The following is a 15,237-nucleotide window of genomic DNA, read 5'->3' as shown; positions in this document are numbered from 1 at the left end:
AAAATAAAATTTTCATTTCCATGTAAGTACAGTTTAAACTAGAATGGAATTAATTCCAAAAACTGTGAGGTATCCAAAATTCTGGATTTTGGAATGTCTAGGAAGTTGTAATATTAGTTCTAAGGCAAACAATACCTCAGGTTTGTCACAGGAAGTGTCAGTAGTGTTACTTAGTGATTATGTTCATAGTTAGAGCATGATAATTTTGACTAGATTTGCTGTAATTATTTCTGCCAATAAACCATGTGATTTGGTTTGAAGAGGAAAGAGCAGACACACAAGTGTATAATAGTACAAAAAACTGACAGAATACTCAGTCATGGAAAACTTCTGTCATAACTTACTGAAAGCAAATGCAGGATTAAACAACATATGCATTTCACTGCACCTCTCTGAATTAAACTACTCCTATGTTTTAAAGTTATGGATAAATAAAGGAAAACATCTAATTACTTTTCATCCAGTAAACTAACCAGATTTTCATGAGATGATGGAGCTTTTGTAATTAAAGATAAAGGATGAGCCATAGAAGCTTGAATTGTGTGAAATCTTTATCAAAATTTCTTGCTCCAAAACTCATTATTCTAAGGATATCTTTAACCAACAATCATGCCACAATAAGATTTTACTGTAGGATGATTTTTCAAGAACACATGAACATATTCCTATAATGGTATCTCAAGAAGTACATAAAAAAGAAAAACTATTTACTAAGAAAACATATTTTTGTCAGGAAAAAAAAATATTTAAAACAATCTGAGAAATTTAATTTTTACTTCTTCAGTTCTTAGTCCAGGTCAAATAAGACTTACTAGCTTCTTTGATAAGTGAGTCCAAACATGGTACTTTTATTCCTCCCTGGTTTTGTTTCTTTGCTTCCTCAGTTGCCATTAAAGGAGTAGGCACTGTGGAACCTGAGACCATTTCCACACCTCTCATCTAGGCATTCAGTAGTTGCATCTCAACTACATGTCACTGAACTTTTCCTCTGTACCTTCTATGCCATGGCTTCTCTTTGGAAAATATCCCCCACAACTTGGGTGCATTGGCAGACGGAATTCCACCACGTGTACCAGGTTTACCCCTCATGGGGCAAATAACCCGGCAATCAGTGCTGTTATGCACAGTGTGGAGCTCTTCTGCCCCCAAAGCAAGCACAAGTCCAGGCTGCCTATCAGCTGCTTGCAAGATTATCAGCATCAGAACACCACAATGATACATACTGAAAAGATATGAGTTCAAGATGCCACTGGCCTTTTTCAAAGTCCGTCAAACATTTTTGTCTCCATCAAAAATGCATTAGAAGTTAAAGACTCAAGACATCAAAAGTTGAAATTAAGTCCTTTCACAGAGATATCCAAATGAGTTCTTACCAAAGTTTTTAAGGATATACATGAAAAATATGAAAAATCTTGTGTCAAATATTCAACATTTTACGATGCTTGATTTTACAAGATACTGAAAAACACAAGTTATAGTTCAGCAAAGCACTATATCACACTTTCCTATAAGCTTGTGAGTCTTCATGCTGATTTATGATGTTTGTCCAAACATTTCTCTAAAGTCCAGGGAAGAATCACATTTCTATCCTGTTTCAGACTCTCTGCTAATGTCAGGGGGACTGCTGACAAGCATAATATTAATAGATGTTTACATATGCTGGGAGTCAGTTCTTGCCTGTATTAAGGACAAAAAAAAAACTTCACTCAAGAGAAAATATCCTTTTTCACTATGTAACAAGAACATTGGAAGAATTATTGCAGAAGTAGTATATAGTCACTACTTTAAAAAAATCTGAGACTTAAGCTTTACAAAACAATGTGGTTATCCTGCCCTGTTGGGAAACATTTATCTAGTAATTATAATGATAAAACTATATTTAATCCAATTCAAGGTCATAGTTTTAAGTTCGTCTATAAAGATTTACAGAAGTGTCCTCTACTTCACAAGATTATGGCAGAATAAGATTATTTTCAAAAGCAATCTAAATTTGAAATATGAAGTGTTAAAATAAAACCCACATCAAAACCCACAAAAAAAACCCCAAAACAAAAACAAACAACACCAGAAGAAGGACAATATCTCCTTTAAATCTGAAGATTAAAAGTAATTTAATTTCTGTTCAGTTGGCTACCGAGGTCAAAAATTGCATATATATCAATTAGCAATTCTACTCTTTGTAATATTAAAACTATACATTTTCTTTCCCTTTTGTTTCAATAATTGTTTTTTTTAATTGCTTAAAAATCACTAAGTAATGAAAATACTGGACACATGAAAGTACATTTACAGACAAGAGTAAAACATCCTTGGTTAACTGGGCAAGGCCAAATCTAGTCCAAAAAATCCCCCAAGAAAACAACTCTAGAACATACCATAAGCTTTCTCCCACATCTTAGGTAAAAGGCCCTTTGGTGTTCCTGTATAAAAACAGGGTTTTCTTTGAGACCATCGCTCATTTCTGATTGTGACACTGATCGAGTGGAACATGTTGCCATGATAAATTGTGGATACTGCATCATTGGACGTGGTCAAGGTTGGGTTGGACAGGGCTTTGAGCAACCTTGCATCTAGTGCAAGATGTTCCTGTTCATTTCAGTGGGGTTGAATTGGATGATATTTACAAGTCCCTTCCAACCCAAACCATTCTATGATTATTGATTGTACAATAGGGATTTAAAAAATGGGTGGCACTTCCCTGCCAATATAAATCTATTAGCCAGTTGATAAACAGTTGCTCCAGAAGCAACAGCATTCCAAACTGTATAGGTCAGCCAGCAATCATTGGCTTTACATTGCCACAGTGAAAAGAAAGCTGAGAGTTACGACTATAAACAGATCAGAAATCAATAGCACAATGTGAATCTGAAAAATAAAGAGTCACATGCAACACGCAATCAGTGACCGGTCTTGAAAGAAGCCAATGTATAGATCAGAAGTGAAAAAAAATTATTCCCAGAAATAGAGTTCCCATAAAGTTCAGATTGAAGCTAGTGTGGAAACCCATGATGAATAAATCTTTTGTGAAAATTGCTACCAGAGAAAGGATCAAAAGCAATAACAGAAAAATAATTGCAAGTGGATATTAGAGATGTAAGAAACATCTTAGAGAAGTTCTAAACTGAACATTAGCAGACTTTTACTGGTGTGTCAACATACACTGAAAATGAGGCCGTGAACAAGGAAGCAAGCAGACAAACAAATCAAGGCAGGAGGCTAACAACACTTGACAACAATAAACCTGGTTCAAAAAGGGTGAAAGCAACTGCAGGAACTCTGAAAACATATTTAGAATATCAAAAAGGATAAGCCTTTTGATGTACTGAAAGCTGACTGCAGCCCAGTGCCTCAGAGCATGAGAACAGATGTGCCAGGGGTAGGTTAGCTGTCCTGCTAACTGCAGCGTGAGTCTCCAAGTGGATGCTGCCACATCCACAAGGAGAGCAAAACAGGCACTGGTAGCTCCCAGACTCTTGGCAGCCTGTCGCAAGTGGGAGGTTATAGCTTCACTGATGTGTTAGTAACCTTTAACAGACTTTTCTTTCAATGATTTGCCAATTTACTTATTGATCCCATTCCTACTTCCTTGTAGCCAAACAACCCTTGTCAATGAACTGTACAACGGACCATCCTAAAACTGTCTAAGTTAGGACTGACAGCACTTGTAATGCTTCACTCGGTGAATATGCTGTTGTAGCAGAGTAAAATGAAGCCTTCCCGAAGGCTGGCTTTCTTTGCTTTATGTCTTCAAGGGTAAGGAGACCCTAGTGACTCTCAAAGATGTTTCTGCTATATAATCTAGAAATGATGCTCAGTTATTGTAAAAGAGAATGGCTCCCAGTTCAGCACCAGGTGCCAACAACACCAGATCCTATGAGCTGAGAAACCTACAAGAGAGATGGCATGTGGGAATCCCAAGGGTTTCTAGGATTTACAACAAAAAAGCTGTAACTACAATCATCTTGAACACTTCCACGTTGCAGATGGTGTGAGATAGCTCACATCATACTATGTAACACCAAATGAGACAAAAAGATTTTACAAAACAACTACATTAATTATTAAAACCCCCAAAAAATGCCAACATGAAAGTCCTTTACCAGAGAATGTCTGAAATAGAACTGGTCAGCACTTATGCTTTGATAGCTCAGCCTGATGGGGGTATTCAGAAGAATGCAAAGATGCAAGTCACATTTTGCTTTAACAAATGAGAGGCCATCTTAATGATAGAAAATATTTTCCCAAATGGACAAAAATTTTGAAAATAAAAATTGGAGTTGCTATAAATCATGAGCAATGAATGGTGCAATCACTATACCTGAAACAGCATGTTAGAGTGTCAAAGGTAGTAATTGCAATGTACAAATCAAAGGGAAAGGGAATCACTGTTTTTCAGCTCTCTGGCTTCCCATGTTATATTCTAGTTCATTATACCTGCTCTAAAATGCTATTATGAAGCTTAAGAAATCTAAGTTGCATCATTATCAAGGTACTTAGGCGTATGTATTTTAGGATCAGAACCTTAAAATGCAGTTTGGATTCTACGCTGAACACAAAGGGTATGAAAAATAGCACCTGAGAAAGAAGGTTGGCTTGTGTTTGTGTTTGCAGAACACAGTGCTTTTCTACAAGGATGCTTGAGTAGGGATTGATTGCTGGGTAGAGACGATGGTTGGACTGAGTGATCCCAACAGTCTTTTCCAACCTGCATAGTTCTATGATTCTATGATTCTATAATTTCTTGTAGATTAGTAAATCCTTTCCAGATTTTTGTGTCATACCATTTCTGAGTTTAAAGGGAAACTCTAGATCACTAAAGCTGCAAAATTTTCATTAACTTGTATTTTAGACTGGTTTTGCTACTTGTCACTATTATGTGGCTAAAGGAATGGCGTTCTTTTTGTTTAAATATGTTACCTATATATTTCCCTTTCCACTCATCCAGCTATTCCTGTTCTGCTCACTCTCTGCTTCTCTCGTTAGAGATGGAAAAGAAGAATAGGGTGTCAAGTTACATATTTGGATCACATTTTCAAAAAAGTTCTACCATATTTTTAAACTTTCAAGGGGAAAAATCAATTCTGAAGTGAATCTAAATATTTTCATTGAGGCATGGAGGTGGTCTGCAAGACTTCAAGCACATGGTGTGGAAACACTGAACCACTAACTTCATAAAGTGTGGGGTACACAACATAGTAAAGATAGAGGCTACAATTAAAATTTGGCTACCCAGTCAGCAGACGGCCCAAAAGTGAGAGGCTATTCTAGTACACATCTCAGCAGAAATACTGCTTCAGAGAAAATTTGGTAATGGAGCATGAAGATCTTTTCCCCACGCATCTTTAGGCCTGGAAGGATTACCAAACACTATGCACTTAAAAGGAAGATTGAAAAGAAGTCAACACTTGAGAACTTATTAGCAACAGAATAATGGCTTGTTCTCTTCAGAATTTCTGAGTTCTGCAGGGTTATGACACAGTAAGCTTCATCAAGAGAAGCACATTCTGCAATAATAAACATCAGATTTGAATTGAATCAGATTGAATTCTTTCTTCAGAACAAACTATCAAATGATATCTTATACCTCATGCCCCTCAACAATGACTATAAAAAAAACATTAAAACCACATCAAAAGAATATAAGAACTTTGCATTCCTGACAGAGAACTCAGCAAATGCAATAAAAAAACCTTACAACACTAATTCATTAAAAATATTTTCAGTTACTGAACAGACCTTGTTAAACCTCAGCAAATGTAGAGACACATGGGTTTATAGCACTTTAGACAAACTACCAAACGTGGGATATGTTTTCTTACTTGAAAAATAAGGGTCTAGACAGAAAATGAACACTCACCTTCCAGGTGCCTCTGTGCAATCACAGTAATATTAGGACCTTTTCTTCCAAAGAGGACAAAACTCTCAACCCAAAAATACATGTGGGATAATGTAGAGAAAATTTTACACTATACCAGAGTTAAAAGGAATACATTTATTTTTATAATATGTTTGGGGCTTTTTAAAAGTTAATTTTATAACTAGTTTGCAGTCAAGTGAACTTATGTCTTCTCTAATAAACTTGCAGGTTCATTAACCCAGGCAGAATAAACAGTTCATATATAGTGAAAGGCAAACAACATACACAATTTTAAATTATGAGAAAATAAGATTTGTAGCCATAACTTAGAATTATTATATCTTTCTCCAAATTATATTTGACTGTTGGTTTAGCTTTGCACCTCAGTATTTTGAACAGGTATTTTTTCTGAGATTATATGAGGAAAAGGTAACACATAACTCTGGAAAAGTAAGTCATAGAGAAGAAAATTTCATTTAATAGTTTTGTTTTGGTTTTTTTCATTAATGCAGCAAAATTGTGCCAGATTATTTTGTTTCAGATTCAGATATGCTTGTTTCACTAAATACTTGAAAAACAGAAGTAGCATGTACAATAAATACTCGATGTTCCTATTCAAAACAATAAAATTGTGTGTTTTAGAGAGAACACTAAATTCCACAAAAATCTTAGACATATTTCCTAAAAAAGTCCTACAATTGTATTTCAAAATCAATTTGATCAGACAATTAAACAGCTTTGAGATTACATAATTGTTTATATAGTCCCAGTGTTTTGCTATGCAGCAAATAAACACTTCACAACATAGAAGCATCATACCTGAAATGGTTTACAGCTGCTGATGTGGAGTGTCTGTCTGATCCATCTGTTTCCTTGATTTCCAAACTTGTACCACAACAGCCTCCCCTTGGTGTTACTCACAGTTCTCTGGAAGACTGACAGCTTGTAAACTTGCTTTCCAAACATATGATAATGAAAGCGAAAAATGCAGGTTCCATTGCCAGAAGGATTGAAGAGAGGACTAAGCAAAACTGCTTTATCTTGGAACTGGTATGGCTCAGAGGATTCCATGTAGAGATAGTGTCCCCTGGCTGTGCCTGTCGTGTGATCCTTCAATGGGCCTGTATTAACTGTGGGGGTTGTACCCTGTACTCTGATCCAGTCAAAGTCATCCTCAACATCTTGCTCCCAATTGCACAGCCCATTTTCAAAGTCACACTGGAAGTCAGGGTCTGAAATGTAAACAGAACAGACTGTCAATGAAAACAGTATCAAATGTTCATTGTGCTTTAATATACTTTAATTAACTTTCTAACATAATGAAAAAAAATAATAAATTGTCTCCTCACAAAAATTTATTTCAAATGTAGAGAAAAAGACATATCTTCTCCTTGCAAACACTCAAATCTGAAGACTAAATATAGACTTGCTTGGAGGGAAGAAAAAGATAAAATCCTTACTTAATTATCTCCTCTTCCAATATAAAAAACCCTCTATATAATTAATTTATTGAAGAAACAGAACTGTGAAGAACACTTCTGTATTTTTAGAATTAAAGCATGCAGAGTTTTTTAGCTGAAATTTCACTATTTTAAAACTTAGGTTTTAAATAATGGATGAAATAAACAAGATACCATCTTGTAGGTATGTGTGATAAGTGACCTAATATGTTTTTGCCTGGCAGAAGTAATCCTAAAATTGAGTTCAGTTTCACAAAAGTTATTTTTATTTTTATTTTTTAGTTAAGCTTTTGGGTTTTTTTTGAGATGTTTAAATCTACTACTCATATAATACTTTCTTACCATAGACCTCAAAATGGGTTAAAAGAAGACAGACATTTTACAGGTGTGAAAACTAAAATAGGCTGGATACAGATCAGTTTTTAGTTCATATTCAGCAAATATTAGTGCAAGCTTGTATCCCCTCAAGCATGTAAAGTGTCCCCTGTTTCTCAAACTCATTGTGATTTGCATAATTTTGTTACCTCAGGATGTGACAAGCAACTGCTAGTTAATTTTCTGTTAATGTTCTTGAGTTCTTAAAATTGACAAATTTATGCTTTGGGGAGAAAATTTTCAACAGCACCCTTCAACACTGCCAGGTGACTGTCAAAAATGTGAATTACCAGTAGCTATTCCTCAGGTCTTACAAGCTCTTTCTTTAAAAAAGACAATTCTACCCAGCATGATGAATATCTTCTAGTACAGATATCTTAGCATTTTCTAGGTAGAAAGATTCATAGGTCATAAAGAGATAGGACATAGATCCCTTTCAGTCCATAGATGTCCTCCATAATAAAAAACAGCATGTTGATCCAAATCAACTGGCCGATTGTGAATCCTCTTTTTTTTGAAATAAACTTGTAATGCATGTATGTGTTTCACAGTTAAAGAAGTATGACTTGTTTGAATAAAGGAGATTGAATTACATTTACTCATGGTTGTAACTCATTGAAAGTAAAAGTTTTCAGTCTGCTCCACCAGTAGCTATATTCAGTTGAATCATCACTGGCTGTGACATTGATCGACTGTAGCAGAACTGTGGGGTTTTTTTACTCCAGGGATTAATTTGGCAAGTAAATTTTAGTTTGATGGAAAGTAAGCAATAATGGAAAGTACTTACTACAGTTGTCTTCATCTGATCCATCACCACAGTTATCCACGAGATCACAGACCAATAAACTGTCAATACATGCTTTTGTGTCTCTGCACCAGAAGCGATTAGGATCTTCACAACTTAATGCTAGAGGTGGAAGAGCACAGTTTTCAAATGTAATATCATCAATTGCTGAGACACCATCATAAAAACCCAGACTGATTTTATCAAGGGATAATTGGAAAGGATGTGAAAGGCGACCAAGCTGAATGACTGCCTGCAGCCACTGGTTCCCCTCATTGTAATACGCCCTCCAGAGGACAGTAGGCTGTTTCAGCCCCTTCACAAGCAGATGCATCTCTGCTGCTCCAACTGACTGTCCATAATTGTAATACCTAAAAGGATAACAGAAAAGTTAAGGGTGCAAATTGTAAGAAACAACCACATCAAGTATAATTTTCTGTCATAGCTCCATAAAATCTAGGATGTCCACAGTGCCTATTCCAAATTTATCTGTAATTCAATGAGATTTCTGTGTAATGGTATGGTAGGCTGTTAGAACAGTCTAGCACTTATCCCAAGAACTGAAGAGTATGAGAGAAGAAACACCCTTAATGAAATTATAAGCCACAACTTAAAGAGTTGCTTTCATATTAAACAATGAACACTGCTCACTCAGATGCCCAATATGGTTTTTTAAAAAATTTAATTCAATACATAATCTGAAAGTTTCAAGATGGAAAAGCTGAACACTTACTGAATAGAAAAACATGGCTTCTATCTGTATTAGTTATTGTTAACATGCTGCATTTTTACAGCATTTTGAGGGGATCTTAAAGCATGTAAAAATAATGTATACATAGGTGAGTAATCATACAACACCAGACCAGAACCAGCAACTCATTCTGCATGTTGTTCACAGAGAAGACTATATGATTAAAGAATATAAATATATAAATGCTGCAATGGAAGGTGTGTCTATTGCAAACTGTAATCTCAATTGCAGTCCAAGAGAAGCAAAGTGAGATGATGCATAAAATTTTAATATAAACATTTCATACCAGAAGGACAATATGCAATTTGATCCACTCTGCCTGAACTCTGGGCTTCGCAGCTGAGCTACTTGTGAAATGCTGTTGCTTTTTTTCAGAATGAACATGAAGTGACCTATCAAAATAGAACAGAGAACAACTGTTGAAGAAAGAAAGTGTTTCTAAAGGTTTGTAAAGCATTCATTGTCCCCATTTTAAATCTGATTAGAGAGAAGTTTTATCTATGCCACTTCTCTGTTTCTGGGCCTGGCTTGTCTTACCTTCAGATTTATTATAGGTGTGATCCTGTGGAGGAGCTTGCTTCTGAAAAGCAGGTGCAAGAGCACTACTGGAACTTCTTACCCAGTCAAAATCATCGCCATTTGCAGTTTCACTCCAACCACAGTTCCCTCTTTCGAAGTCACATACAGCAGCTGAAACGAAGAGACATTTCACTATCTCTGCATGTGACATAATTAAACAAAGTTTACAGCATGAAAAGGAAAGAAAATGTTTATGGTATTTATTGCTATTCTAGGAAAAACATCTAGGAAAGAGGTGTGAGGAGACAGAGTTCAAGGTGGGGTATTGGTTTCATTACAGTTGGGTAAAACAGCAGTCCCATAGGAACAAGCACGCCATTGTTACATGCAATGTATTCAGTAAAGAAGTCCTTCCTTCTAAAGGCACTGCTGCCAAAGGACAAAAAGCAGGCTAGGAGGAACTGACAGCAGGACCCAGAATCCTTGTGTTACAAGAACAAGAACACAGAGCTCACAAAACAGAAAAGAGACTTCTATTTTAGGGAATTGATGTTGGAGCAAGAAATTAAATCCTTTATTTCCTGAACTTTAGCAAATACGCTAGTGATAACAAAACTCTTCCTCTAGTTATGGTAGGAATCAAGTTAAATATTAAGCATTACTGGGACACTGTGATATTGGTAGAAGGAAGAAAACCCTGAAATACAAACTACTGCAGTGAAAAAGAACAGAAAAACATTTTAATCTGCATTCCTCAATCCTTCATTTAAAATAGCAGTACTATTTTTTAAAGGTGTATAATACAAAATGAAGGAAATAAAGGAGAGGAAGGGTTTCACGTATGAATGAAAGTAAATTGACAAATATTTATTGTGTTAAAATAAAGAAACAGCAAGTTTCCCTCTTCTGCACTTAAAAAAAAATCCTCATTAAATCACAATATTAATTTTTTTTTTATTTCTGTAATTGCAGCATGCTTGGAACAAAAAAAAAAAAAAAAAAAAAAGGAAAATTATTTTAATAATTTAAAAATAATAACTTACTAATATTACACATAGAATAAGTAAACAAATATTCAGATATGACTGCCAGAATGCTACCATTCTTTTATAATGTCTTATCCCAACTTTAAGTAGCCATATCATTATGGTGTAGCAAATGTACATTTCGGAATCAAATTAAGTGTCTTGGAAAAAAGGATTATGTAAATTGTTATTGATGGAAGATATTGCACTTTCTTTGGGTTTGGTTTCTGTTTCTTTGTTGGATTTTATTTCAAGTTTGTTGTTTGTTTTGTTTAATTTTTGTTATTCTGAAAGAACTGTGTCACATTAAGTTATACATTATTTGTTCGAAAGAATGAAAAAAACATTATCCAGGCAAGTTAGTATCAGTATTAGCAATATTGTTGCTTAGGTCTTCTAAACATACATGACTTTGTGGATTATTGACCAAAGCACATATAAATGCAGACTTATCAATGCTGCTTGAAAAAATAGTAAAGTCATTCTGCAAGTAGGGAATTTAAGAAACCAAAGAAAATAAAAATTTGCTATACATATATGGTGTACGTGAGTCAGAAATGTCAATGATAAAGTGATGTAGATCAACTATGACAAAAAAAAAAAACAACAGTGGAAGGAAGATGATATTATTATTATTAATTATTATTATTTAATGGGATGCTTTGATATAATAAAATGAATATTAAAAAAATATGAACGAATATTCAGGATCCACTGACTGAACTTAGTGGTGAGGGAATATGGAGAGCTGTTTCTGGTTTACTTTTTGTTTGGTAGAACTGTACCATATTCTTAGAACAGGAACAAAAAATATGACAAACCTTGGACACAGATGGTTACACCAAAAGACACAAATAAACAAAAGTGTAAAGTCTGAGTCCAGACTTTTAGTATCTGTACACTGTAACAGAGACAAAATATGAAAAAAGAGAATGCACCAAACCATACATTTAATTTAAGGATGCATGAATACATCGAGATAAAATAACCTTGAAACCTTCAGCTAAATGTCAAACCAGATATTTGACATCAAGGAAAGATACAGAGCAAGAACAGAGAATGCTTGTAGAACCTTAGCTATTGATCCTTGATAACACTTCAGTTATCTATTTGTACCATTATGCTCCACCAAATGCAAAGTACATAGACCTGAGAAGTTGTACTGTACGTTTATATTAGGTTTGCTTGGCAAGATTTGGTATCAGAGGGATACAGGGATGGCTTCAGTGAGAAGTTGTTAGAAACTGCGCCCAGGGTTGCAGGAAGATGTTTCCAGGCTTCTCTTTTTATTTCTTGTTACTCTACTCCGATTTGATCTCAATATATTAAATTAATTTCCCCAAACTGAGTCTGCTTAATTCATGACAGTAACTGCTGAGTGATCTCTCTCTGTCCTGATCTTTACCCAAAAACCTTCTGTTCTGTTTTCAGACCCTTGTACAGCTGAGGATAGGAGTGACAGAGGAGCTTTGGTGGGAACCTGGCATCCAATCAGTAACATGGATCTTTCAGAGCACAAATACATAACATGATTGGTATGCTAGGTCACTGTTGTAAATCTCCAGCTTGAAAAAAGCAATCACTTTTCTGCTTTAATGCATGGAAGTATGCATAATAGTTTTAAAGTCCCAGTAAATTCTTTAACTGTAGAAGAAAAGCTGAGAACTAATAGTCAGGAGCAGTGGCACTCAAGAAACAGAAAGGTAATAGCTTATTTTTTTGTTGTTGTTGTTTCTTTTCTCAACTAATCAGAATAAATTTGCATTATTTTTTCAGACCAGGACAGGTATTTTTGCAAAATGCAACTAGAAAACTGGAAGAAAGAATAATCTCATCATATATCAGGATCAAGAGTATGAATGTTGTTCTAAGACCAAAGAGAATGTCAGTGAAGTAAACAAATTCACTGACAAGCCTGTATATTAAGAGAAATAACAAGGACAGTTTCTTGCAAGAGCTGAGAATTCAGAAATCTACACTGAGATAAGAAAAACGCTCAGAGAAAGGGAGAACAAGTACATTCCTCCAGCCCTGACTGGAAGAAGAACTCATTTGAAAGGTAATGAAAGTCACAAAATTACTTCGGCATTGAGATAAGAAAATTGCATGGAATCCCTGTTTGTTCAGTGGACTTGGTGGACCAAAGCATCTAAGGAAATAATCTTGCCAGAATATAAGATTAAAATATTTAAATGAAAAATATTGAGAAATATATCTTAAAACCATGTAATATCCTTCCCTGGTTCTCATACCAAGAGGAAAGACTTACACTACCAAGGTTAAGAAACATGCAGTCACCAGAAGATGGAACATCATGGAAAAAAATACTAATATTGGAGAAAGGAACAAAGCAGTTGTAGGTGTTAATGAAACATCTGTGCTTAGCCAACATAATAAACTAGGAAAAGTCATTGAGAAAAGTGAAATCTTTGCATCCAAATGCATGATTATAGAGAACAAAATCTAGAAAGGAATAAGACAAGAATGGATTTAATACTGGTTCCACCACATTTCTGCCATCCTGTCATGACTGGAATACCTTAATGCGTAATAAGAAAGAAGTAAGCACAAAGATGGTAGAATATAATTTCTGGAAGAATTATAAGAGATATTCTAGTGCTGTAGACTACCAGATTAAAGAACTGAAAGGCAACATGCCAAACTACTTGCAGAGACATTTGTTTACCTACATTCTATTTTCCATTCTACGAGCTGCAGCACAAACACTCACTGAGCCAACGATTTATAAGTAAGCAATATATTTATAGTAAAGATAACCATAAACATAACACTTCCATAGATTAACCTTTAGCATGGCATTGTTAATGCATAGTCTGGGCAACTGAGACTTGGATATAATTAAAGCTTCTGCAGTAATGCAATTACAGAAAAAAATAAAGATACATTGTATTGCCTTGTAGGAAGCTTCTGATTAAGGATAACCTGTGACCTAAGCAGACATACATCTTCACCTTTAGATATAATGTTGGAAAGGAAATACAGGCTGAAGAGCTAAAAAGAGGGTTGGTTTGAAATATAAACAACCATCACCTATGTATTACTGGATTACCACCTCCCTCTATTTTCCCACATGTAAAGGCACATAGCGCAGGCAAGAGTCACAGCACACAACACAGAAAATGTTGACACAACCTGAATTATTACATCTTTGACCATGTCAGTGCACAGATGCTTTATTTACCAGTCCAGCTGTGGTATCTTCACATCAAAATTAGGTATACAAAACACACGGTTTGAACACAAGTTTGTGACAACTGCCTTTTTAATGTTTTCTAACTCACTGTTTCTCAGATCTAATTGCAGGATCATCTTACCCTTTAAGAAGAGGCATCTTACACAATGGTGCCACAGAATTTCCAAATATGTCCACATGTAATTTTTCTAGTGTCATTTAGTATGTGTGAGAGTAAGTGTGCAAAAGTCTGTGAAAAAGTTCTGACTGGTTTATTTTACAATGGCTTCCTGAATCAGCTTCCAATATCTTAATATTCTATTCAGTATAATGCTGTACCTGCTATCTAGCATCTTAAGAGTTATAAAATAAAATATTGAATTTTAAGCAACACTTTCGACTAAAAAATTAAAGACCTTTATTCTGCTTCCAACCCTCAGAAGGAAGTAGTTGCTACAGAAAATAAAAGGGAAAAGTTCAAAATAGATCAAACGGAAGTAACTATTTCTCAAGAGCTTTTACTGTTAATGAAATTATATTTATGAAGTCATGAAAGCTTGGCAAATAGGACAAACAAACATACCTACAGGAGTTTAACAACCTACATTCTTAAAGTTTTTACTTACGGCACTTGGATTCATCATGGTTATTTGAACAGTCTGATGTGAAGTCACAAAATTTGTCCAATGAAATACATTGTCCATCCCCACATGAAAAAAGTCCCAATGGACAGTGAAAAGGAGAAGAACTAGTGTTCACAGATTCTGTTTCCCCTTTAAAAATCAGGAAGCAATATATAAGTAAATAACACATATAATTAAAATTCTAAGAAGTACGTTTTATGTTTTTTGAATATAGTAATGTACACAGCAGATGGAATGTAGTATCACCTATGAAGTGAGCTAAATTATACCACAACTGAGAAGAAACAGCTAATATTAATGTCTGAATCTCTTAAATTATATAATATTTTCCACAACAGTTGAACCCTTATGTGAAAAACTATCAAAATTACCTTAATGCTACACTGCTAGACTTCAGTTTAGAGGTGAGGTGCTGCATACAGCACCCTGCTATTTACTCCCCAGCTGGGAGCAGGTCTGTCACAAAAAAAGATCTCCTATTGTGGTGGTTTCTCTGTCTTCAGCTCACAATAAAAATTTCAAGAAGCCAAAGTTTGATGTTGGACCACTACTAGCTTGCATCTCAAACTACACATTAGAAAACACACATTCTATGAATGGGGAAGCAAAAAGCCAAGGATCACTGTTTT

General features: G+C 35.0%; 1 protein-coding gene across 1 annotated transcript in view; it reads right to left on the bottom strand.

Annotated features, from left to right (window-relative positions):
- The window catches only part of MALRD1 (MAM and LDL receptor class A domain containing 1), a 199,103-nt gene that overhangs the window by 142,077 nt on the left and 41,789 nt on the right, over positions 1-15,237 (bottom strand). Inside the window, exons 14-17 of the mRNA XM_010007011.1 lie at positions 9,765-9,917; positions 9,514-9,619; positions 8,480-8,847; positions 6,677-7,089 (exon numbers count right to left, since the gene is read on the bottom strand). Of these exons, the coding sequence (XP_010005313.1) occupies positions 6,677-7,089; positions 8,480-8,847; positions 9,514-9,619; positions 9,765-9,917 (1,040 nt within the window). The remainder of the gene's footprint in view (positions 1-6,676; positions 7,090-8,479; positions 8,848-9,513; positions 9,620-9,764; positions 9,918-15,237) is intronic.

This window comes from Chaetura pelagica, unplaced genomic scaffold, assembly GCF_000747805.2.
Source record: "Chaetura pelagica isolate M959 unplaced genomic scaffold, ChaPel_1.0 scaffold17, whole genome shotgun sequence".
NCBI lineage: Eukaryota > Metazoa > Chordata > Aves > Apodiformes > Apodidae > Chaetura > Chaetura pelagica.
The sequence above is the reverse complement of the archived record's forward strand: the minus strand, read 5'-3'. Positions and strand labels throughout refer to the sequence as shown.